Source organism: Camelina sativa, chromosome 3, assembly GCF_030686135.1.
Source record: "Camelina sativa cultivar CO46 ecotype springtype chromosome 3, ASM3068613v1".
Lineage (NCBI taxonomy): Eukaryota > Viridiplantae > Streptophyta > Magnoliopsida > Brassicales > Brassicaceae > Camelina > Camelina sativa.
This window is the reverse complement of record NC_141882.1, coordinates 26,063,295-26,086,036: the sequence shown is the minus strand read 5'-3', so window position 1 is coordinate 26,086,036 and position 22,742 is coordinate 26,063,295. Positions and strand designations below refer to the sequence as shown.

The 22,742-nt window shown below is 36.7% G+C and overlaps 3 protein-coding genes and 1 pseudogene across 11 annotated transcripts; 1 reads left to right on the top strand and 3 right to left on the bottom strand.

The window, feature by feature from the left end:
* The first annotated feature begins 10 nt into the window (after positions 1-10).
* Positions 11-2,163, top strand: LOC104777772 (uncharacterized). Of its 5 annotated transcripts, none has more exons than XM_010502086.3 (11): positions 11-159; positions 244-336; positions 421-485; positions 570-624; positions 705-788; positions 888-972; positions 1,067-1,162; positions 1,245-1,429; positions 1,509-1,597; positions 1,722-1,821; positions 1,904-2,163. In XM_010502086.3, exons 1-11 carry the CDS (start codon positions 97-99, stop codon positions 1,967-1,969), a joined length of 981 nt encoding a protein of 326 aa, XP_010500388.1. In that variant the 5' UTR covers positions 11-96; the 3' UTR covers positions 1,970-2,163. The 5 variants fall into 5 exon arrangements, 2 of the variants coding, with proteins under 2 accessions (XP_010500388.1, XP_087362937.1); XR_015594452.1 differs by having other exon boundaries at positions 23-159; positions 904-972; positions 1,516-1,597; XR_015594451.1 differs by having other exon boundaries at positions 23-159; positions 904-972.
* Positions 2,164-2,204: 41 nt separating this feature from the next.
* On the bottom strand, positions 2,205-7,768 carry LOC104777771 (uncharacterized). 4 transcript variants are annotated; one of them, XR_015594448.1, is made up of 11 exons: positions 6,993-7,710; positions 6,571-6,828; positions 6,106-6,348; positions 5,837-5,986; positions 4,191-5,566; positions 3,788-3,861; positions 3,621-3,702; positions 3,405-3,534; positions 3,219-3,325; positions 2,606-2,763; positions 2,205-2,504 (listed from the first exon to the last, which is right to left on the bottom strand). XR_015594448.1 is itself a non-coding variant. In XM_010502084.3 (11 exons), the coding sequence occupies exons 1-11, from the start codon at positions 7,431-7,433 to the stop codon at positions 2,325-2,327; spliced, it is 3,195 nt and encodes a 1,064-aa protein (XP_010500386.1). In that variant the 5' UTR covers positions 7,434-7,768; the 3' UTR covers positions 2,205-2,324. The 4 variants fall into 4 exon arrangements, 1 of the variants encoding a protein (XP_010500386.1); XR_015594449.1 differs by having other exon boundaries at positions 3,219-3,309; positions 6,993-7,696; XR_002037555.2 differs by having other exon boundaries at positions 3,219-3,309; positions 3,405-3,530; positions 6,993-7,696.
* A 1,460-nt stretch (positions 7,769-9,228) lies between these two features.
* LOC104779218 (uncharacterized) lies at positions 9,229-9,903 on the bottom strand (annotated as a pseudogene).
* Positions 9,904-10,404: 501 nt separating this feature from the next.
* Positions 10,405-12,599, bottom strand: LOC104777770 (surfeit locus protein 1-like). 2 transcript variants are annotated; one of them, XM_010502083.3, is made up of 6 exons: positions 12,388-12,599; positions 12,141-12,232; positions 11,827-12,056; positions 11,388-11,565; positions 10,998-11,281; positions 10,405-10,904 (listed from the first exon to the last, which is right to left on the bottom strand). In XM_010502083.3, exons 1-6 carry the CDS (start codon positions 12,533-12,535, stop codon positions 10,673-10,675), a joined length of 1,164 nt encoding a protein of 387 aa, XP_010500385.1. In that variant the 5' UTR covers positions 12,536-12,599; the 3' UTR covers positions 10,405-10,672. The 2 variants fall into 2 exon arrangements, with proteins under 2 accessions (XP_010500385.1, XP_087352309.1); XM_087496183.1 differs by having other exon boundaries at positions 10,998-11,284; positions 12,388-12,597.
* Between the last annotated feature and the right edge of the window lie 10,143 nt (positions 12,600-22,742).

The following is a 22,742-nucleotide window of genomic DNA, read 5'->3' as shown; positions in this document are numbered from 1 at the left end:
GTTTTAATAGTACCAGAGAGAACTTCTCGCCGTTTTCGTTTATTCCGCCGTTGAAAACCACAAAAAGCCGCTGCTCTGCTTAGCTTCGGTGCTTCAATGGCGACGTCGACGACGGTGAATATCAAACTTTCTCGATCAAATCGTATCTATCGCTCTTCCGTATGTATCGAATCTCTTTCTTATGATCACGATATCAATGGCGATTATGAATTTGAAATCTCCGGTTTTGAATTATTGACTCAGGAACCAGTGGAAGGAAGAATTGTGATCAAATCTGCGACTTCGATTTCTCATCAAGCGATACGTTTATCCGTCAATGGATCAGTCAACTTGCAGGTTTCAGACTCTCTCTCTCTTGATTAAGCCTTTGTTCGATTTGGTTCCTTTTTAAAAATAAAATCTCTTCCTCACTCTTTACAGGTTCGTGGAGGATCAGCTGGAATTATTGAGTCTTTCTATGGAGTCATCAAACCCATTCAAATCGTGTAAGCATTTGTTTCCTCTATGGTTCTTGAATTGATTCGTTAAATTACTTGAGCTTAAGCAAATTATTCGAGTTTTGGCCACAGCAAGAAGACAATCGAAGTTGGATCCTCTGGTAAAATCGCTGCTGGAACTACAGAGGTAACAACACAGTCCCATTGAGTGAGAAAGCTAAGCTCTAGATACCAATCCTCTCTGTGTGGTTGTGTTTGTTGATGTAGATACCATTCTCTTTTAATCTGAGGGAGCCTGGGATTGTAGAAAAGTTCTATGAGACCTTTCATGGAACAAATATTAACATCCAAGTCAGTAATTTTGATCATTTTCTTTTTTTTGTAAAAAAAGATTTTAGATTTTATTTCATCTGAGAATTGGGAAAAAAATTGATGCAAAATCTGTGATAGTATTTACTAACTGTAGATATACCACGAGGATACTTGCACAAACCTTTGTCTGCAACGGTGGAGTTTATTATTGAGAGCAGTAGAGGTACCTTTGTTTTTGACTGACTTCATTGGTGTTTTCTTGGATAAACTTGAATTGTTTTGTGATGTTTTTTTTTTCCTTGGTTTTTGGTTTGAAGTTGATCTTCCCGAGCGGCCTATTCCTCCTGAATTGGTCATCTTCTACATTACTCAAGACACTCAGAGACATCCGTTGCTGCCAGAGATTAAGACAGGTTTGTTCTTCCAACATCTTCACTTCCAGTTTATAGATTTCTTGATCTGTTGATGAGAGAACTAATAGAGTGATCTCACAAGGTGGTTTCCGAGTTACTGGAAAATTAGCCACCCAATGCTCTTTGCAGGATCCACTCAGTGGCGAGTTAACAGTGGAGGCATCTTCAGTTCCTATTACTTCGATCGACATTCACTTACTCCGTGTCGAGTCGATAATTGTAGGGGAAAGGATTGTCACTGAGACCTCTTTGATTCAGTCTACACAGGTGTTAACTATGACCATTTTGGTTTGTTTATGTAACAATCGTAATATCTAAATGATTTGCTAATTGAGTACCTGTTCAGATTGCAGATGGAGATGTGTGCCGTAACATGACTTTACCCATTTACGTTGTACTTCCTCGGCTTCTGATGTGTCCTTCCGTTTTCGCAGGGTAAGTTTCTTTGCTTCATTTTCTATAAATCTATGTAGTTGATGGAAACAAATGACTCGCTAAGTAGTATATACTATATAAATTGATGATAACTATGATCCTATCCTATGTCTTTGTCGAACAGTCCTTTCTCAGTGGAATTCAAGGTCTGCCTCACCATAAGTTTCAAATCAAAGCTAGCCAAAGCACAACCGAAGTCAGATCCAACTGCTCCACGACTATGGGTGAGTAAGCAAACTTCCTTTTTTTCTTCTCTTCGCTTATGATTTGGATCATATGATAAACGATTCATGTGAGTTTTTTTAGATGGCACTGGAGAGATTACCGCTGGAACTTGTAAGGACAAAGCGAGAAGGCATGTTTCTTTGTTAGTCATACGCATACACTTGGAATTGAGTTTTATGCTTATTGGCTTGCTCTGCTTGCCAAATTTAAGTGGTTTAATCGTGTCTGCGGATTTAAAAAATCCAATTTTGTTACCATGCCCAATGTTTGTTACTCTGTAGACCAATATGTTCCTACTACAACACCAAAGGCTCCAAATTAATTCTACTATGTTTTCAAAAGGGAAAGAATGGCTCAAAACACAGAGGGGTTAAAGAGATGATTTTAACCCAAAAACAAATTGAATCAAATGAATATGAACAATGTACATGTGTGCTGTATATACATAACTAGATAACGACAGTGATCGGTAAAAGAACTAAAAAAAAGGCAAACAAAGACTTTATCTCCTGTATCTTACAGCCAACGGCCACTCTGGTGAATTCGGGTGAAGAGCTTTGAGCAAAGCCACAAACTTCAGTGCATTCTCTATGCTACACCACTTGAGCTTCCATGTAACTGAATCCACTGTTTTGGTTTCTTTGATCTTCAAAGACACAGTAGCTCCTTGCGATTCAACAATCTGAACAAAAACAAAATTCAAGTTTGGCATGGAAGTTGACATCTCATCTTGATGAAGTATGAGCTAGCAAAAGAGAAAAAAAGAATGAAGAAACTGATTACCATCTCGGATATAGCAGAAATGGAGCAGCACGAGTCAAGCAAGAAATACGGAGCAGAAGAAGAATACACCGTTCGAGAACTAAGTTCTGTGAAGTCCTCATTGCATATAAAGAGACGCCTACCAGCCACAAACAGTGACCGCCAAAGCCACGGCACTTCTGTTTAGTTTAAATTAAACAAAAATCTTAGTAGTCAATCAGTGATAGCTCCTATTTGGGGGTTTTGGACGCAGTGAACACAATAACACAGTAACTATAGCCATGAAACTGTTCTGCTTCATGATTCATTATGCAGAGTGAACTTTATCCAAAACATTTATTAAAACAGGGACCCAATACATTTTCTCTGGTAGGGTTTCCGATGTCATGTAATATAAAACAGAGAAAATAAATAAACGGGAGGGACATGGCTTATCGTGAATACGAATACTACAGTCTAGGTCGCCAATGTGAGTATGATTTGGCCTCGCCGCGGCCCGCAGGTTTGCAGAATTATCGACAAAAAATACACTTTGAGGTTTACTTTCACGTTTGGTTCCAGGGGGAAAGATGTAACTTTTCATGAACCATTTTTATCAATATAGGATATCATAGTTAGGCAAGAGAGAATATACCTCCAAGAGTGCTGCTCTGAATATGGAGAACATTGTACTGGAATATACTCAGCTTCAAACCTCCACATATTTCTTTCTCAAACAAGTCCACCTGAATATTCTCCAGACTGCCATTAATATGGAAGAAGACATTATGACAGCAAAAATTTACATAGCCGACTCTGAGTTGAAAGTTAAATAGCCAACCTTTGCAAAGAACATTTAAACTCTGCAGCATGGGAATCAGAAACTTGTATGAAATTGATTAATTCTGTTGTTTTCTCAATGCACTTCGTTACGAAAATGTATTCTGCATCCTCCCAAAAGTGTAGCCTACCTAGAAGGAAAGAGAAAGGTTCAAGGACATGGACAATGGATAACAAAACCAAATCTACAATGTCGAACCAGAAGAAAAAGACTAACATCACAAACTGAAGTCCTAGACCAACTGAAACGTCTTGCAAATCCTTGAGTTTATGGCAACACCGTACACTTAAGGTTTTTCCTGCAGTCGTCCATCGCCATTAACAACTCAGCATTAGTAAAAATTATAACGTGCTAGGCAATGAAGACAGCTGATTCTTTCTAACCTTCATAATCAGTAGCCATACCCACGAGTAGCACGTACAGCTTGTCTTGGCTACTCAGCAGCAACATTGCTTCCCTGTATTTCAGAATATTGTCAGAAGGGAAGCGAAAATATAACTCATGGTATGATGTGGTTTCTCAAACCAGCTATGAAGCAAAAGCCGAAACTCACAGACGGCTTCTCACTCATCACTCATCACTCATCTAATACTAAGACTATCGTGTAGTTCTGCAAGTAAATTGAATATTAAGAAAGCTTAGCCGTACTGAAAAGAATGACATCACTTTTTTCCTTTGGAAGTCAGGAATCAGATATGGATGCTAATGTATAAACCTATTGAAGGGGACTCGCATTATTATCCTTTACCTATAAACTACAACCATGCAAATGGAACAATAACTCACCGTTGCTTGTATGTAGAACCTTCCTTTAGTATAAGATCACAACTCATGTACATCCTACAAGTTTCTTGAGAACTGGAATCTGACAGATTAGCTGCAAAATATTCCTCTACTAAATCGCTTTTTCCTTCAAGTGTTCTTTCAGTCCCCAAAAATCTAATATTGCTATTACTAGTACTACAAACTGCTGACAAACTTCCCCGCAAATGATCAGAAATAAACTCATCTTCACCGGAATCACTGATTTCTACATCACTCCTGAGAGATGTCTCTCCACTAAGAATGCAACTTTCCTCTTTCTGCAGAGAAACGAATCTTTTTATAGGTTTCCTTTTCCTTTTCTCAACCAAATGGTAAATCTGATTAGCACCAGAATCAAGGTCACCATGCAATCCAGAAACGTTAGTAGTATTCTCCTTCCACGAGTCATCTGTCCTCAAACTTTTACTTATGCTACCATTCTTCAGTTGAGAATCAAAAGAGCTTGTTCCGTTTGTTTCAGATCCAGGAATCTGCTCCCTGAGTCTATTCACATTAAAAATATCTGTAAACCTCCCCTCTTCATGATTTGAATACTCAGACTCAGAGTCATAGTTACCATCTTCACTGCAGCTGCTTGTTGTATCAGATGATGCCACTGAAAAAGAATCTGCAGACAACTGCAAGATTTCTTCCACCAAGTTATGACGTCGATATAAGACATCTTTCTGATAATGAGGGGGTGACCTAGGATATGTAGATCCCGTCATATCCTGGGTTATAATAACCAATGTTGACATGTTTCCATTTTCAGCTAGTTTCTCGCTAACAAGTATTGTAGGAAATAGGTTGTTTGGTTCAACTGACAAAGTTTCCATCTCGTCGTGTAAATATTCCTGATGCTTCTGATTTAGATCTGCACTTTGAAGGCTTAATGAAGAGATGATCTTTTGTGTCTCATTACCTTCAACGTATTTCATATCATCCATACCAGTATTATCCACACATGAACCATTGCCTTCTAAACGTTTCCTATAGCTCTTAGCTCTTGGAGCATGTAAAGACCCAGGTGCATATCTCGGTGTTCCACCACGATGCCTCGAGGTTTCTTTAATCTTTGTAGAGTACTTCTTTTCCAAATTGATACCCGGACTGTCTTTGCTGACATCCGCAAAATCCTCTAGCGAATGATCCATCCACTCCTTGAACTCTCGCAACCACAGAACATTACGTTCTTTCTTCAGGTTTTCAACTTTACTGATAAGACCAAATATTTCGGCTTCTTGATCAGACTTCACATTCTCTTTGTTCTCGTGATCACATGAAGCTGACTCTTGGTCAGAATTCACATAGGTGCTCTTTTCCTCACTATCAATAGAAGCGAGACGGCAGATCTTTTTCTGTTAAAAGGTTAAAACAGAAACAGAAAAATCAAACAAAACAAACCAAAACAATGAAAATCACAAATAAGAAGTGAAATGAGATATGTCCTGTGGCTCACAAATTTCTACAGAAAGCCATATTACAATGCCCAATTTCTTAGCTTGAAAATCCAGTTTTTTTTCATTTTTCTGAATTCACTATCAAGCAGGGAAAAGGGGTCGCTTCAAGCAAAGGAAAATAATCTATGTGTGTCAAAAGTATTTATAAATGGACTTGCGGCTGCTTACCTTTATTCTATTACAACTTCCTTCTTCATTTGCTTCCTCTCTAGCGGGAGAATAGAACCCGTGGCTGGCAGGCTCACTCTGCCTATGGGCTACAATGATGTGCCTCTTCCAAAATTCTCTAGTTCCTATATGTGTACCATCTAGCTTCAGCTGAAAATCCGTACAACACAAGAAGCGATAAAATCAAGCACAACCCCACATGATGCAATTTTTGTCTTCTCAACAAGATCTCAGGGTCTCTAAAACAAGAATATTAAAACTAAGCTTACATTATCTGGAAGAGCAATGTAGCTGAAGACATGTACCCTGTACCATCGAGCACAACACACTGGATTTCCTTCTAACCACAATTCTTTAAGTGCTGAAAGACTCCAGAGGAACTCCAATTCTGAAAAATTGGAGATAATATTGTAGGAAACATCAAGGCCTGCAAGTGACTTCAAGTTCTCAATCCCACGCAACGTAGTTAGAGCATTGTTCCTCAAAACAAGTTTTACAAGATGACATGATACCTGCATCGTGCAAAAACCAGAGTAAACGTTTCAGCTCCGATACATGATTTCAGAATTACACCATCATACTCCCCCACTATGGAGACAAGCTAGGCAGTTCAAATAAGGAAATATAAGTATACAAACTTCAAGGGAAATGTACTATAACATTAGTAACATTGCATCAGAAAAAAAGAAAAAACACCAATGCAAGGATATGCTGAAGATTGAAGTTTCTCCCACCTGACTCAAATGAGAGACTGTTCTAAGATGATTGAAGCCTAGATCAAGGTGCTTCAATTTGGTGCATCTCCGAAGATTATCCACTTTTGCAAACTTGTTTCGACTCAAATCAAGGGACTCAGCAGCTGGCAGAAGCTGCAAGGACTCATCCATAAGCACAAGACGGTTACAAGCACAAGAAATGACCGCCAACTTATTCCACTCTGGCGAATTCGTTATCTCTGCAATTCTACTGGCAAACACATGCCTTAAAGCATCCTATATCAAATGAGAACACAATAATCAACCTTCTTAGAAGAAACGACATGCAAAAACTTCAATCACTCATTGTCCATTCCAGATAATATACTATACTAGTGTTCAATTTCTCTATACAACATAAAGCAGCACAAAGGAAGTAAGAAGTAAGAAGCAAAACTGACAGTGGAATTATGGCAAATGATTTTTTCCAAAGTGTGGCGGAGCTCAAGAAGGCCTTTGGCCGGAGAAGTAGACAAATCACAGCTACGAAGTTCCAAAACCTTAAGCCTACCAAAGGGAATAAGAGAGAGAGGAGTGGGATCACGAGCAGGAGAAGGAAGCGTGGAAACGACCTTAACTGAAGTGAGGATACGGAGCATACGACGGAGCTGCTCGAGAGCGCGGTAATCTCCGAGATCGGAAACGTAAGCGCGAAGGTAATCAACAGGAGCGCCAGAGAGCATGCGCTCGAGCTCACGGAGAGACTCGAGACGGAGATGGAGATAGTGAAGACCAGCGGGATTAAGCTTGAGAATCGTGGTTTCTTCGAGAAGAGACTCGGCTTCTTGTTCTAGAAACTTCTGTAGCTTCTCAATATAGCGATCTCCCGTCACAATTGCCATTGAAATCGAGGGAAATCGAATTGAAGCTTCTCGGGGAACGGAATAAAGAAACGTTGAGGTGATGAGGAGACGGAATCGAGAGAGAGAGAGGAAGGTCTAGAGAGGGTAGAAGAAAGGAGGTTTTGGAGGGATAATGATAGAAACCGCCATGGCTGATGCAGAGAGAGAGACAGAGTGAGAGAGAGGAACAAAGGAGGAAAATGGAATACGAATGATTGGAGAAACAAAAAAAGAAAAAAAAGAGGATAGTTTAAAGTCCAATTGACAAAAATAACACACATTTAAGTTTTTGTTCCAAAACTAGTACACTTTCTCGAATGTTCCAAAACTAACACAAATTTATATATTATTAATTTTTAGAAAAATCTAAATTATTTATAAAACTAAAGGTTATGTCGTTTCTTCTCTGCTTCCACCGACACGATTCATCTTCTCAACCCAAACAAGCTCCGCCAACGATTCCCATCACCGGAGAGAAAGAGCGACACAAAGGCTACAAAATCTTCGAGTTCTTCTCCAGCAGTATCGGATCGAAACGGCTCGTCGTATCCTCTCTTCGTTGATTCGATCAGATATATACTGAAAGAGCTTTTCTCCTTCTTCTGGTTATTGTATCCGTCGTTGAAACACGATTTCTCCTATTACTAACATAATCGAAGATTGTTTTTGAAGCTGCGGAAGTGTTCTTCGCCACGAGGAATTTTGGGGTTACTCAAACTAGTACTAACAAATCCATACATATTTTAAAATTTGACTCTTGTAATGCATTGAAGTGATTATTAAGTCGTTAGAAGGATTCAACATATATAGCTCATGATTTTGTTTCTCTTAGAATTTTAGAAGCAGATTGAATGAGGTCGATGTTGATATCAGCAGAAGAGAGGTTCTTGAGATTAGCCATAAACCTCTTAAAGAAGGGTTTGTTGATGATGTTTAATTTTAGCTTTGCATTCATCATATTTGCTAGTCTTTGTTGGGTATCTAAATTGTTCTAAATAGAATTTGGAATCTGGAGAGAATAAAAGGCTGAAGATGCTTTGTATTGAATCGCTTAACAATTTTGTTGATCAGGTTGTTTTATTTTGGCTTAGATCCGTACTTTTGAAGTGTTTCTTTTGTGAGTTAAACAAAAACATCTTATATGTTTCTATGGTTGGAGATATATACAGCTTGAGCATCGTACTAAGTGCCAAAGCTTGAAAGAACTGAAGAGGGTGATTGGCTTAATTAATAATTTCTTATTAAGAGAGTGATTGATAAGTACTCAGTTGTCTTATTACTTATATTCTTATACCATGTTTTCATCTTTTATTGCTTGTGTGTTGTTTATTGTTGCTTCTTGTATATTGATGTTTTTCTTAGTCACATTTAAAAATTCAGGAAGCACTATTGAGAATTCAAGAAGACTTTCCTGAAACATATTCTCATAAAATTCAACTTTTATCGCAGGAAACAGAGCTTGGAGATTTTTTCAAGCTATGTGATCCAATATGGAACTTGCGAAACTTTTATAGATTGTTTTGGTACTTGTATGCATCATAATAAATTCACATGTTTCTGTTAGCACTTTGCTTTACTTGTGATTGAACTTTAGGAAACATTATTTGAAATTAAGGAAGGATTGTATGAAATTCAGGAAGGATTGTATGAAATTCGAGAAGGAATGTATGAAATTCGGAAAAGATTGTATGAAATTCGGGAATGACTGTATGAAATTCGGGAAGACCTTCATAAAACATTAGAATTAATAATTTATTGGCTTAATTAATAATTTCTTCTCTTTAGAAAGAGAAAACTAAAGAAGTTGAGCTTTAAAAGTCTTAATCAAATCAATCATTCTAATCTCCATCTCCTTATGAAGCCCCATTGTCTCCTTCGCAAACTCCACCTTCTTCTTCTCCATTACCATAACTTTCTTATCAACACTCTAATATTTGCTACCATGGCTCTTGCTCCTTTCCTCTGCCTCTAACCACCATCTCCATAGTTGTTCCTTTTCCTCTTCAAGATCTCTCTCTTTGTCTTCATGACAAGAGTCATTGATCCACCAACTCCAGCAAATCTATATAAATTGTACCAGATCTTGTCATTATGTAGTTAATATTCCTCAATTTGTTATGTCTCTCTTCATCTTCTTCTTCATAATCTTCATCTTCGTCCTCTTGATAGTGATTATTCGAATTTGGAGGCAGTCATGTGAGAGAACAGCCTGAGATAACCGCAAGGTTCTAATCCAACTCTTCCATTTGATTATATAAAGGCCAAATCGAGATAGATGACCAGTCAACATCAGAACAAGCTGAGACGACGACGACGATCTCTTCTCCGTGAGTTAATTCGATTTAAGAGGACCACAGTCACGGAGAGTCTCGTCGTGAGTCCAGAGTAAGGTTGGGTTGGGTTTTCTTGCTACGACGGAGTTTGTAGCGGCTAAAGCGGTGGAGTACGGTGAATCGAATAACCAAATCATCTTGGCATTTCTCACAAAAATTGATGAGAATGAACTAATAATGAAAATCTGAGATGAAAGGATTGAACAAAGGTTTTGCCGGAGAAATCTCAAATCGTGAATTTGATTTTACCACCACTGTCTGTAACATAGCGGCGGAGACTACGGCCAAACCATCGGAGCAGCATAATTGAGTTGAGACGTAAGAAAGAAGCACAATCACTCCATTTCCAAATTTTAATTTTCAATTAGTAGTTTTATATTAATAATGCTACATTTGGAAAAGTTGAATATGAATGCTAACTTTGGAATAAAAACTTAAAGGTATTTCTCTAATTTAAAGGGTAATTTTGCCTTTTTGTCACATGCATCAGATTTCAATAAACCACCTGGCTGACATGCCCTTTCAAGAATCAAGCAAACCTAATGATATGTCGTAAAACTACTTTTTATATATATTTCCTTTGTTAAGTCCTCTTTTGTATTCATCTACCACATTGTTCAAACAAAAAAAAAAAACTGTTGCTTAACAGATGTGATAGTCTTTTTGATTGATTTCTTCCGTTGGCCGTAGACCATATACGATCATAAACTTTTCAAAATATATATAATTCGACACTAAACCAGGAGGAAATGCTAGTAAACCGAATTGCATAGAAAATGAGAGAATTAAGGGTAATGACTCTGTCACATCGGTCGGTCAATATGAACGGCATCTCCAAAGACTCCAACTGATTGCTCCTTCATTTATGGGTTGTCCTTTGACTTTGGTATTTTTTTTTTCTCTGGCTTAGACTTGGTTATGGCAGATGTGTTCGTTGGCTTTTCCTGAGTCGAGTTTAGTGACACACCCAACACCAACTGTGTCTATTTTACTGAATAAGCTACGTAGACTGTATATTTTGGTACATATATAGAGGAGAAAAAGAACTGGAATCAGTTTTGGGTCAAGACTATATTTTGTATATTTTTCCACCAATATCGATTTGGCCTTGCCAAAGCAAAACATGGAGCTCCAAAAACTGCACATAGAAACAATCAATCGCACCATCATAATAAACAAACAAATAAACTTATAATGAGTGAAATAAAGTTGAAGTTGTGTTGTTAATTACCATAACACTGTGTGGTAGTAATAGCCCAGTGGTATATCTTTACTAAGAATCAAGTTCTCAACGTCTCTCGAAGCTGGATAAGGTTTACTTTCATCCATGACTTTGTATGTATTCTCGACATACATGGTGTTCTCACCAAATCCCATGGCTTGAGCCAGCTTAGGAACGTCTAGGTAGAACCACGCAAGCGACCTTGGATAATTTACTAGAGTATATACGCTTGGAGTTTCGTTTTTCCTAATCACACCAACCACTTCCACATGCATAGCCCTAGAGACATGGCCCTGCTAAAAAGAAAAAGGAAAAAAATCCCATAACTAATCTGTATATGATATCAAAATATACAATGAAGGATTGAGTACTTTTTAAGTTTATGAAATGAAGACCAACCTCAGCAACCATTGGGTTGTTAAACTTATACCAGAAGTTCGACAAGAGGCTTTGTTTATTAGATTTTCTAGACTCATTTACAGCAGAAACAACTATGGTAGTACCTAGAGTTTCTAGAGAATTTTCTTTCCAGTCCGAAGGAACCCATCCGCGATTTACTAGAACAGGGGACTTCACACTAGTTACAAAAGTAAGAAGAAAAAATTTGTTAGAGCATGTTAGTCTTGTATAATCGCATTTGAATGCAATCTTATTATAAGAACATCTAGATGCACTTAGTATCAAAATCCAAGTAAAGAAACGTGCAAAATCTGCATCTACTCTAGATGTTGCATCCAAACACATACACAATCAACATCTTAATACATAAGCAACAAGATATTTGAATCTAGTTGATATATATATATATAGAGAGAGAGAGAGATCACAAAGTCCTCACCTATTTGGTTCATTTGGGATTGGCAAAAGAGGTGTAATAACATAGAAACCATTTTCGGAATCTTTAGACTTGGATCTAGGCTTTGGACCAACATAGATCGATCTTTGCACATCGAAAACGCCTTTGCATACGACCCGTTGAAAGCCTAGCTCATCCACATTCGTCATTGTATTTAGCTTCCTTGGTTTCTTTTCCAAGCATTTTAGTCTGACATCGACAAGTTTCTTGGCCTTGAAACAAAAGAGTGTGAACAAGTTTCTTTAGCAGAACAACACATGTATCGGATAGGTTAATATATAATCACAATCACAGACCACTTCTGTTTGTTGGGACTTATACGCCTCCCCGATACCGTAGGTAATGGATGCAGCCAAGTACCATAACCACACTGACCCTACTCTCCTCTCTGCAAACATGTTGAAAATATAACTCCATCTTCAGTCTTGAGAATATATATATATATATATATATATATATATATATATATATATATAAATTAATATCACCAAGATTGAGAGCTTAATCACAAATTGGCTTAGAGAGACCACACGAGATACTTACTTGCAGGTGGTTTAACCGAAACAATCCATTTGCTATCAAGGTTGGGAGTTTGTGGAGCAGCAGAGAGATTGCTAGTCGTAGAAAATGAAGAAGACCTGTGACTGTGAGAGATCAACCTCGTTAAAGTCTTAGAGAAGAGTTTTGCCATTTTTGTCTCCTTCAAGATTCTTCTTCGCCTCCAAGTCCAAGATTCTAAATCTTATAATGACGACAACGACTCGACGAGTTTTGACCAAGTATTTATCTAATGTTTTATTTTCTGATTTATAAGCACATGGCACCAACTTATAAAATTAATATCATCTGTGTTGCCGTGTTGGTGGAAATACTTTATAACAACTATCGAAAGAAAAATTATAAACATTCAAACAAAATCTAAAAGAGCAAGTACATATAGTCTTATTTTATTATTTTTTATACACATATAGAAGAGTAAAGACAAAAACAGACAGTTTCCAAAATCAAACTTATAACTTGCTTTTACAAACCCATTCTACCAATATCTGAAGAAACAAAAGCTATAACTATACTACTATATATAGTATATAGGATACATACACTTAAAACAAACTAGACTTTCAACAAAATCTAAAAGAGCAAGTATAGTCTTATTTTATTGTTTTTTATACACATATAGAGGAGTAAAGACAAAAACAGAGTTTCCAAAATCAAACTTATAACTTCCTTTTACAAAGCCATTCTACCAATATCTGAAGAAACAAAAGCTATAACTATACTACTATATATATAGTCTATAGGATACATACACTTAAATTGGCCAGAGAAAAAAAAAAAAAACCCCTTTAGAACCATGAGGTGTCTAAATTGGTCTTAGTGCAGATGATTTAGCTGAAGGGAGCTTAGGTCATCTCCAATGGTAGAGACACTTAATTGTCTCTTACCATTATTGTTAGTATAAATTTTGAAAAAAAGTAAAAGTTAAGAGACACTTGAGTGTTTTTTAATTTGTCCTCCTCCAATGGTAAAGGGTTTCTTGAAAATTCAAATTTGTTTAACTTGTAATCCAAGTTCTGAACCAAAGATTCAATGAGGGTTCAACACAAAGTAAGTATATAAGATTGATAAACCAATTACATAAGTCTGAATCATGATCTTTGTGGTTGTACTATTGTTGTAGCCAGTATTTGTGAGTGACAACGTCGAGCCCTTGCTCCTCTCTCAGGTATGCTGCATTCTGAGGGACACAAAAGCATAGTGGCGTGATCAATGACCATCATAATGTCACAGTCTGATTGATAAAATCGTAAGACTGAATTTTTTTCATGTATTACCGTCGTCCATTACGACTCAATCTCAAACTGGTTTACATGACTTGATATATCATGGTTTTTACGGTTTTTAACCATGATATAAGAAGTCTTTTAGAGTCTTTTGATTTGTTTTCTATAATGTTTTTGAATCTTTACAGGTTTTCTAAGATTTTAGCATGGATGGAGCAAAGTGGAGCAATTTGGATCATTTTGGAGCATTAATCCCGAAGAAACGAACTTGGAGTCAGAACAGAGAGGGAGTGTCGATCGACACTGCTTCAGCATCGGTCGACACCGTGTTTTGTCTACGAGAGAAGCCAAGTTTTGGAAGTTTTACAATTTTACCCGAAGTTTTTCATATTTGCAATACAAGTCTTTGACATGTTTTAGGACATATAAATAGCATTTTTAGGTTTTACAAACCCTTAAGTTTTATTCTAGCAAGTTTTATTTCTCTGCAACCCTGTGAGATTTTGAGAGCTTTTGGGAGAGAGATCTGAACTACAGTAAAACCTCTATAAATTAATACTCTATCAATTAATAAACACTATAAATTAATAATTTTGCTAGTCCCAAGTCGGGACAGTGTAAAAAATAACAAATTTTGATAAGATAATAAGATAATAATTATTTTGAAATCCCCATGTAAAATATGATCCCAATAATATCATAAATTAATAATCATGTAAATTTACATATATATATATATATATGTTGATATAGTAAAGTATGTTTCTCTTAAACCTCATATCTATAAAAACAATTGTTATGTTGTATCTTAAAATTATAATGATATAGAATATTTTATAACATTTCATAAAACAGCTAAATTTTTTTTACAGGTTTCAATTTCTAAATATGCATCATTTACATTTTGATAGTTTGATGGACTATTAAAATACGATAATTGATATTCTTATTCATAAATTTGAATATTTATGTCATTTGTATAAGTGAATTTGTCTATAATATTTGTAATTCATTGTCAATAATATTTTTTAATTATTTCAAATTCAATTCCAATACTATAAAATTTACAACATCCAAAATTCTAATTATATTTGCAAAAATTGTCTCAATTCATAATTTTTTAAAAAATAAACAGTTAAAAATATACCTATAAATTAATAATTATTAATTTACACTATAAAATAATAATTATTAATTTATAGATAAATTAATATCACTATAAATTAATAAAATGTCTTGGTCCCAATATTATTAATTTATAGAGGTTTTACTGTACTTTGAGAGAAGAATTCTTGAACTCCCTCCTTACTCTTTTAATTTCAATTGCTTATTATTCAGAATTATGTTTTGTTCTTCATTGAATATGTCTGAGTAGTTTGCTTGTTAGGTTCAGGGTTTTTCACATAGATTTTTTGATTTATTAGATCTATTTATTTATGATTCATTATCTTTCTAGATCTTCATCATAGGTTGTTCTTAATGCTAGATCTTTGATTAGCCATCTGGATTTAGATCTTAGGATTATTGATTGATATGAGAATATAATTGATTTTCTTGATAAAACCTTTTGATGAGCAAAACTACTTCTTGCAAAGAGATTTGATTTAGTAATTTTGTGAACAATCTGAACTTGTTTTTAAAGCTGATTTTTAACCTAGAATTTTACAAAGAGATTTGGATTTTCTAGTTTTAAATTTAGATAATATTCGCAGTGAGAACTGTTTTATTTTACAGAAGAGTTTAGAGTTCTAGATATGATTTTAATTGCTTGAATCATAATTTAATTATTGATTTAATATTTTGTAATTTCCTGAGAAATCCCCTGGACCTAGCTTTTTGATCATCTGAATTTACACAGCTTTTATTTAATATTTTGCATTGTTTATTTTAATTCAAATTATTCTGTTTATCGTAATCATAAAACTCTATAATTTATTGTATAGACTTGAGTCCTTGTGGAATTCGACCCCTAAGTATTACAGTGACCTCTTAATTTGAGAGAGTAGCTCTAGGGTTTAATTTGAGCATATCAAATTTTGGCGCCCTTGTCGGGGACTCTTTGATCTACCATTAGATTTGAGTTTTTGATTTTGTCTAAATTTTTCTTTTTATTTTCAACTAACACGTTTTTGTTTTTCTTCTCTTTGGTGTTTCAGGTGCATGCCTCCTAGACCTCACACAAAGAGCAACAAGAATGATCCTACTGTGAATCTTTCAAACCAAGAGTTGGGAAAACTTGAGCGTGAGAACAGAAAAGCAGCCAAATCCTTGAAGATGGTTAACACAATCATTCTGGTTCGTGATGAGGATGGTGCTTTGAGAGATCAAGAGGGCCACTTGCGCAATGAGCAGGGTCAAAAGCTTGATGCAGAGGGTAATGTGATTGCTGAAGCAGTTGTCAACCAGCAAGCTGTTGCCGATGAGGAGGTTAACCTTGGTATCGATCGACGCCAACCAGAGGGCATCGATCGACACCCACCTCCAGCAGACGGACGTGGAGCTGCCAACCACGTTCATAACCCGGTTCGAAGACAGGAGAACAACCGGGATCTGATCAGGACTATTGCATACTTCAACAGAGCTGACTTAATGTATGAAAACCGCTTTGCAATTGTTCCACCCCCATTCCCCAGGAATGATTTTGAGCTAAAGCCTGCATACTTCCAGCTGGTTGGACAAAGACCTTTCTCTAACCTGCCAAATAAGAAGGCTTTGGACTATATTGAGCATTTTGAAGACTTGGTGACTAGTATCAAGGCCAATGGTGTGACTGAAGACTACATCTTCTGCAAGCTCTTCCCTTACTCACTTGCAGGAGAATCATCTCAATGGCTGAAACAGTTGCCAGCCCGTTCTTTGACCTCTTGGCAACAAGTGAAGGTGGCTTTTCTCAAATACTTTTATGATGATGCCATGTCAGATGAGCTAAGAGTCAAGCTGTCGTCCTATAAGAAAAAACCAGATGAAGCTTTCAAGGCAGCTTGGGTAAGATTCAAGGCATATCAAAGGGACTGTCCACACCATGGCTTCTCAAGAGTGCAGCTGTTAAGCATCTTTTTCCGAGGGATTGACTGGGAATATCAGCTAGCTTTGGATGCTTCAAGACAAGATTTCCAGAAGATGCTGAAGCTTTGATTGAGAATTTGGCTTCCAGCAATAACACTAAGAGAGCAGCTACTGAAAGGAAGAGATTGCATGGAGGATTTGATTCAAACCAGCTAGCTTCTGTTAATGCTAAGCTTGATTCACTTCATAATCTCCTGGTTGGTAAGAAATCAGTTCACTTTGCTGCTGAAGTTGAATCATTTGAGCCACAACCTGAGTCTAGGAATGAAGAAGCAGATGTCAACTTTGTATATGGGAATCAGGGTCAGAGATTCGGTAATCAGCAAAGCAACAAGCCTTATAGTGGGAACTTTTCAGGGTACACTCCTAACCCAGATTACCAAAAGCAGCAACAGAACAATGGCTATACAAGAACCTATGGGAACTCATCTTATCAGTCTCCTCCTCCTAAGCCTTCTTCTGAGAGTAGAATAGAGGCCATGCTTGATCAGCTTCTTCAGGGACAAGAAAATATGACAGTGACATTCAATGGAAAAATCGTCAATGTCTACACTGAGCTGAATGGGATGATAGATGCTTTAAACAATCATGTCAAGAAGCTAGAGAATCAAGTTATTCAAACAGCTGGATCCGTCAAGAGGCAAGAGGGATTTATCCCTGGAGAACTGAGTCAAATCCTAAACACTCTTGTAATGCCATATCAGTGAGAGGTGAAGATGATGGTGAAACTGTTTCTGCAGAAAAGGGAGAGAAATCGCAAAATCTGTCGGCTTCAGATGGTGGTGTCGATCGACACCACTTGGGTGTCGGTCGACACCCCTCTCAGACAGAAACCGAAGTTGCAAAATCTCCGGTTCCAGCAACTGTTGAGAGGGTATACAAGCCTAAGATTCCTTTTCCTAAGCCAAAAAAGTCGAAGCAGGAGATGGAGGAAGCTAGATGCAAAGCGATGATGGACAAGGTGATGATTAAGATGCCTTTGGTTGATTCAGTAAAGCTTTCACCACCACTTAAGCGCTATGTAAAGAGAATGGTATCAAATGGTTTGAGCCCTGAGGAAGGAGCACTACTGACCAAAGATGTCAGTGCAATTCTTTTGAACCAGCCCTCACAGAAGAAGAAAGAGAAGAAGCAAGAGGTGGTTGTCTCTAAGGAAGTGAGTGCAATAATTCAGTGTAGGACTGCAGAGAAGTTACCAGACCCTGAAAGCTTTGTACTTGATTGCTTTATCTATGCAGAACGGTTTGCTCACTCACTCTGTGATCTAGGCTCTAGTATTAACTTGATGCCACATTCTGTTGATATGAAGCTTGGGATGACGGAATTCAAGCCAACTAGATTATCTCTTATCTTAGCTGATAGATCTCAGAGAATTCCTGAAGGTGTTTTAGAGGATATTCCAATTAAGGTTGGAAACTTCATGATTCCCACTGACTTTGTGGTGCTGAAGTATGATAAAGAGCCTAAAGATCCTCTCATCTTGGGAAGATCTTTCTTGGCTACAGTTGGTGCCATCATAGATGTGCAGAAGGGTCACATAACACTGAATGTGAAAGGTTTAAGTATGAACTTTGATATGCATAAGCTGAGGAGAGCTCCTACTATTGATGGACAGACTTTTTCTGTTGAAAAAGTTTCTGCTACACGAGCAACAGGCTCAGTGTCGATCGATGCACCATCAACATCGGTCGACACCCCTCCACAGTCGAGCCTGCACTTGTCCACAACTGATGCTCCAAGTAAGAAAGATGTTCCTAAACAGAACCCTCCCCATTCCACACTCCATAGTCCTCAGGTAAGGTCAAGGTTTGTATCTTCTTTACCCAAACCTCCTCTTTTCATCAATAAGACCTTCAAAGATAGAAAAACTGTTTTGCAGTTAACCAAGCCACGAGAGTATCGTAGAGCGCTTGTTTCTTCTGTTGATGATTTTGCAGGAAATAAAAGAAGCAAACCGATTCCAAAGTCTCGCCCTGGTCCTGCTCCTCATGTACTTGGTAGACCTCACTCTTCTACTGCTTATACACCACCTTGGATGAAGAGGTCATGCTATGGGAGGCATTCATTGCCACGTTCTGATCCACCCGATGTCTGAGCTTCAACACAGTCAAGCTAATGACTGAAAACAAGCGCTTAGTGGGAGGCAACCCACTTCTAGGTTTTTCTTTTCCTTTTGAGTCATTTTCTTTTTGCATTGAGTCAGTTTTTGTTTGAAATTTGTTTGAAATTATGAATTGTCTATCTTTCATGTTGCTTTTAACTTGTGTTTGAGTGCTTCTTAACAGAATAATCGTCCAAGGATTGATCCATCAACACAACTAACTGCAACTAACAAGGAGTTACGGCCAAAACACCATTCGTGATGAGTGTCGATCGACACTAAAATGGTGTCGGTCGACACCCCAAGGTAACCCGAGAACAGTTCATCTTTTCAGTACAATTTCCAATATGTTTTTCTTCTTTTTAGCTTTCCTCTTACTTGAAAACACTGGGTACCGTGTTGTTTAAGTTTGGGGGAGGTTAGTACTAACTACTAACAGAGTTTTTGTTTTTAGTATGTCAAAACCGATTTTTGTTTTTTTATTGAGTCAAATTTTTGTTGGGAACTATGATTTTTCTCTTTAGTGTATTGCCTTGGTTGATTGATGCTGCAGATTGAATCCAATAATCCGACTAATGAAAAATCCAATGGCTAACCAGTAAACCAGAGACATCCAAATTTTCAACTGAATCCATAAAAGCATGAGGTAATTTCTCTACTTTTCTTTTTAACTCGTCAAGGAGATTGATGTTCATAGAGCTTGGCTCCTTGTTCATACCTGACAAGTAAGATTTTCAAAAGAAAATAGTACTCCTCTCCCTTATTTAAGTTGAAAATATTATTCCTAAGACCTTTGTTTTTTAAAAAAAAAAAAGAGAATAAAAGATGAGATGATTTTGATCAGTTTAGAGAGGGAGGTAAATTACCAGTGACCTCATTATTCTACTCTTGAGTCAAATGATCACACAAAGCTTGGAAGCGAGGGGTAGGTAAATTACCAATGACCCCATTATTCGCCTACACCTTTGATTACTAAAAAAAACAGCAAAGCAAAGCTCAAAAGAGGATAAGAATAGAATAAGTCTGGGGGAGAGGAAGACTACCACATGTTGTAAAAAGATATATCTTGCTTGCTATGGTATAATACGGGAATGAGTCTAGAAGGTTCTTGACATTGATCAAATTGATGAGGCCCACTGATGAGGGCTTAATGGAGGAAGTAGTGGAATTTGGTTTGAATTTGGGATGCTACGAATGTCAACGGAGAAGTACATGGTGGTTCGATTTGGATTAATTTGCTAAGCATATAGATTGTGGTTTGAATGATCATGGCATTACCTTAGAGAGGAAAGGAGTTTCTGTGTTTTCAAACCTCTTTCACAGGTCTAAGTTTCTGTTTTGCTTGAGGGCAAGCAAAGGCTAAGTCTGGGGGAGTTGATATATCATGGTTTTTACGGTTTTTAACCATGATATAAGGAGTCTTTTAGAGTCTTTTGATTTGTTTTCTAGAATGTTTTTGAGTCTGTACAAGTTTTCTAGGATTTTAGCATGGATGGAGCAAAGTGGAGCAATTTCGATCAATTTGGAGCATTAATTCCGAAGAAACGAACTTGGAGTCAGAACAGAGAGGGAGTGTCGATCGACACTGCTTCAGCATCGGTCGACACCATGTTTTCTCTACGAGAGAAACCAAGTTTTGGAAGTTTTACAATTTTACCCAAAGTTTTTCATATTTGCAACACAAGTCCCTGACGTGTTTTAGGACATATAAATAGTATTTTTAGGTTTTACAAACCCTTAAGTTTTATTCTAGCAAGTTTTATTTCTCTGCAACTCTGTGAGATTTAGAGAGCTTTTGGGAGAGAGATCTGAACTACTTTGAGAGAAGAATTATTGAACTCCTTCCTTACTCTTTTAATTGCAATTGCTTATTATTCAGAATTATGTTTTGTTCTTCATAGAATATGTCTGAGTAGTTTGCTTGTTAAGTTCAAGGTTTTTCATAGGGATTTTATGATTTATTAGATCTGTTTATTTAGGATTTATTATCTTTCTAGATCTTCATCATAGGTTGTTCTTAATGCTAGATCTTTGATTAGCCATCTAAATTTAGATCTTAGGATTATTGATTGATATGAGAATATAATTGATTTTCCTGATAAAACATTTTAATGAGCAAAACTACTTCTTGCAAAGAGATTTGATTTAGTAATTTTGTGAACAATCTAAACTTGTTTTTAAAGCTGATTTTTAACCTAGAATTTTACAAGGAGATTTTGATTTTCTAGTTTTAAATTTAGATAATATTCGCAGTGAGAACTGTTTTATTTTACAGAAGAGTTTAGAGTCCTAGGTATGATTTTAATTGCTTGAATTCTAATTTAATTATTGATTTAATATTTTGTAATTTCCTGAAAGATTTTCTGGACCTAGCTTTTTGATTATCTGAATTTACACAGCTTTTATTTAATATTTTGCATTGTTTATTTTAATTCAAATTATTCTGTTTAGCGTAATTATAAGTCTCTATAATTTATTGTGTAGACTTAATTCCTTGTGGAATTCGACCCCTAAGTATTACAGTGACATCTTAATTTGAGAGAGTAGCTCTAAGGTTTAATTTGAGTACCCAAACACATGAATTCGAGTCTCTGTACTTCCGCCGTTGATCACGTAGCTATAACAAAGCAATCTTCTCAGATTTCCACCGGATAACAAAATTAAATATCAAGAAAGAGAAACCTCAACACTATAGTTATCAAAGTAATCCTCTCATATTACCGCCAGAGAATAAATTGAATAGCAAGCAAAGAGAAACCAAACAGTATAATAGATATCAAAGCAACCGTGAGAGACAGACGGCCGAGAAAAAACGATGCTCGATGAAGAAGCACTGAAATATTATTTTTTTGTCAAAAATATATAGCCAACCATAAAATGACACGTAAGCGTCTTTTATCAACTCTAAAAACCCTCTGCCGAGAAACGTCTCTTGCGATTTTATTTATTTTTCATTTTTTTTCTCTTTTTTGCTAAGAGATCTACCTTGAGAGACAGCGTTGGAGATATCTTTAGGTTATCCCCAATAACGGGTTTTAAGAGAGGTTTTAGTGGAAGAGTAGAAAAAAATAAATCAGAAAGGAAAAAGAAGAATAAGAGCTCCTCTTATTTAGTATACTCAATTTGAGATAAGAAGTTATGACGTGTCAGTGCAATTTTTTTGGTCGGATTGTGTTCTTTCCTTTCCTCTCTCTCTCGCTCTTTGTGGTGAATCTCTTAATCGGAGAAGATTGAATTGGTTGGAATCGTTGGAGATGGAATCGAAGAAGATTGGAATCGAAAGCTACGAGATGAGCATAGAGGACAACACTATAAAAAGCAGGCTTTGATCTCACTACCTCCACCGTCGAAACCTGATCCCTCCACTGCTGCTCTTGCTCAAGCTTACGCTCCCGGTCAGGTACCATCCACGAGACTCTCGCTTTTAGTTCTCCCTCCTATTATATATGCAAATCTCCGTTGAAAGTAGTAGTATTCGATGATAATGTTTTTTTGTGTGTTGTTGGATCGTTTCTGTAAATTATGCATCTTTTTAGTCAATAAACTAGATAATTGTATGTTATATATAAACGGCCTTATTGGTGTTTATATAGGATGCATCATGGAAGAGTATCAACATGCCTTCCATGATCAAATTGGTGTTGTTTGTGTTGTTGGTTCTTTCTTTTCACTCTCAATCTTTGTCAAAGCAACATCCTACTATTGAGAGTCTGCTTTACCGTTTAGATTATCTATGACCAATTTGGTCTGTACAAGAATCAGCAGCTAAGGGTCTATTGCAAAGACTGCTTCCCGCACATTTTTGTAGCTTTGATTTCAGAATTATCTCAAAGGTTCTTCCTTTAACCCTGTTGTGTTAGAGTTAGATTTTACAGTAGTGATTGTTTTTTTTTCAATAGGATGTTTGTGGTGGGAGTAGCTACCAGAGATTATTCTTTTCCAAGATT

Excerpts from the sequence above, each read along its gene's own strand:
- LOC104777772 (XM_087506811.1), top strand. The coding sequence starts at position 97 with ATGGCGACGTCGACGACGGTGAATATCAAACTTTCTCGATCAAATCGT. Across the intron at positions 337-420 it reads ATGGATCAGTCAACTTGCAG|GTTCGTGGAGGATCAGCTGG; the intron begins GTTTCAGACTCT and ends CACTCTTTACAG. Across the intron at positions 1,163-1,244 it reads GCTGCCAGAGATTAAGACAG|GTGGTTTCCGAGTTACTGGA; the intron begins GTTTGTTCTTCC and ends TGATCTCACAAG.
- LOC104777770 (XM_087496183.1), bottom strand. The coding sequence starts at position 12,535 with ATGGCAAAACTCTTCTCTAAGACTTTAACGAGGTTGATCTCTCACAGT. Across the intron at positions 11,285-11,387 it reads ACAACCCAATGGTTGCTGAG|CAGGGCCATGTCTCTAGGGC; the intron begins GTTGGTCTTCAT and ends TTTTCTTTTTAG. Across the intron at positions 10,905-10,997 it reads TACTACCACACAGTGTTATG|TTTTTGGAGCTCCATGTTTT; the intron begins GTAATTAACAAC and ends TTCTATGTGCAG.
- LOC104777771 (XM_010502084.3), bottom strand. The coding sequence starts at position 7,433 with ATGGCAATTGTGACGGGAGATCGCTATATTGAGAAGCTACAGAAGTTT. Across the intron at positions 5,987-6,105 it reads ACATTGCTCTTCCAGATAAT|CTGAAGCTAGATGGTACACA; the intron begins GTAAGCTTAGTT and ends ACGGATTTTCAG. Across the intron at positions 3,531-3,620 it reads CTAGGACTTCAGTTTGTGAT|GCTACACTTTTGGGAGGATG; the intron begins GTTAGTCTTTTT and ends CCTTCTAGGTAG.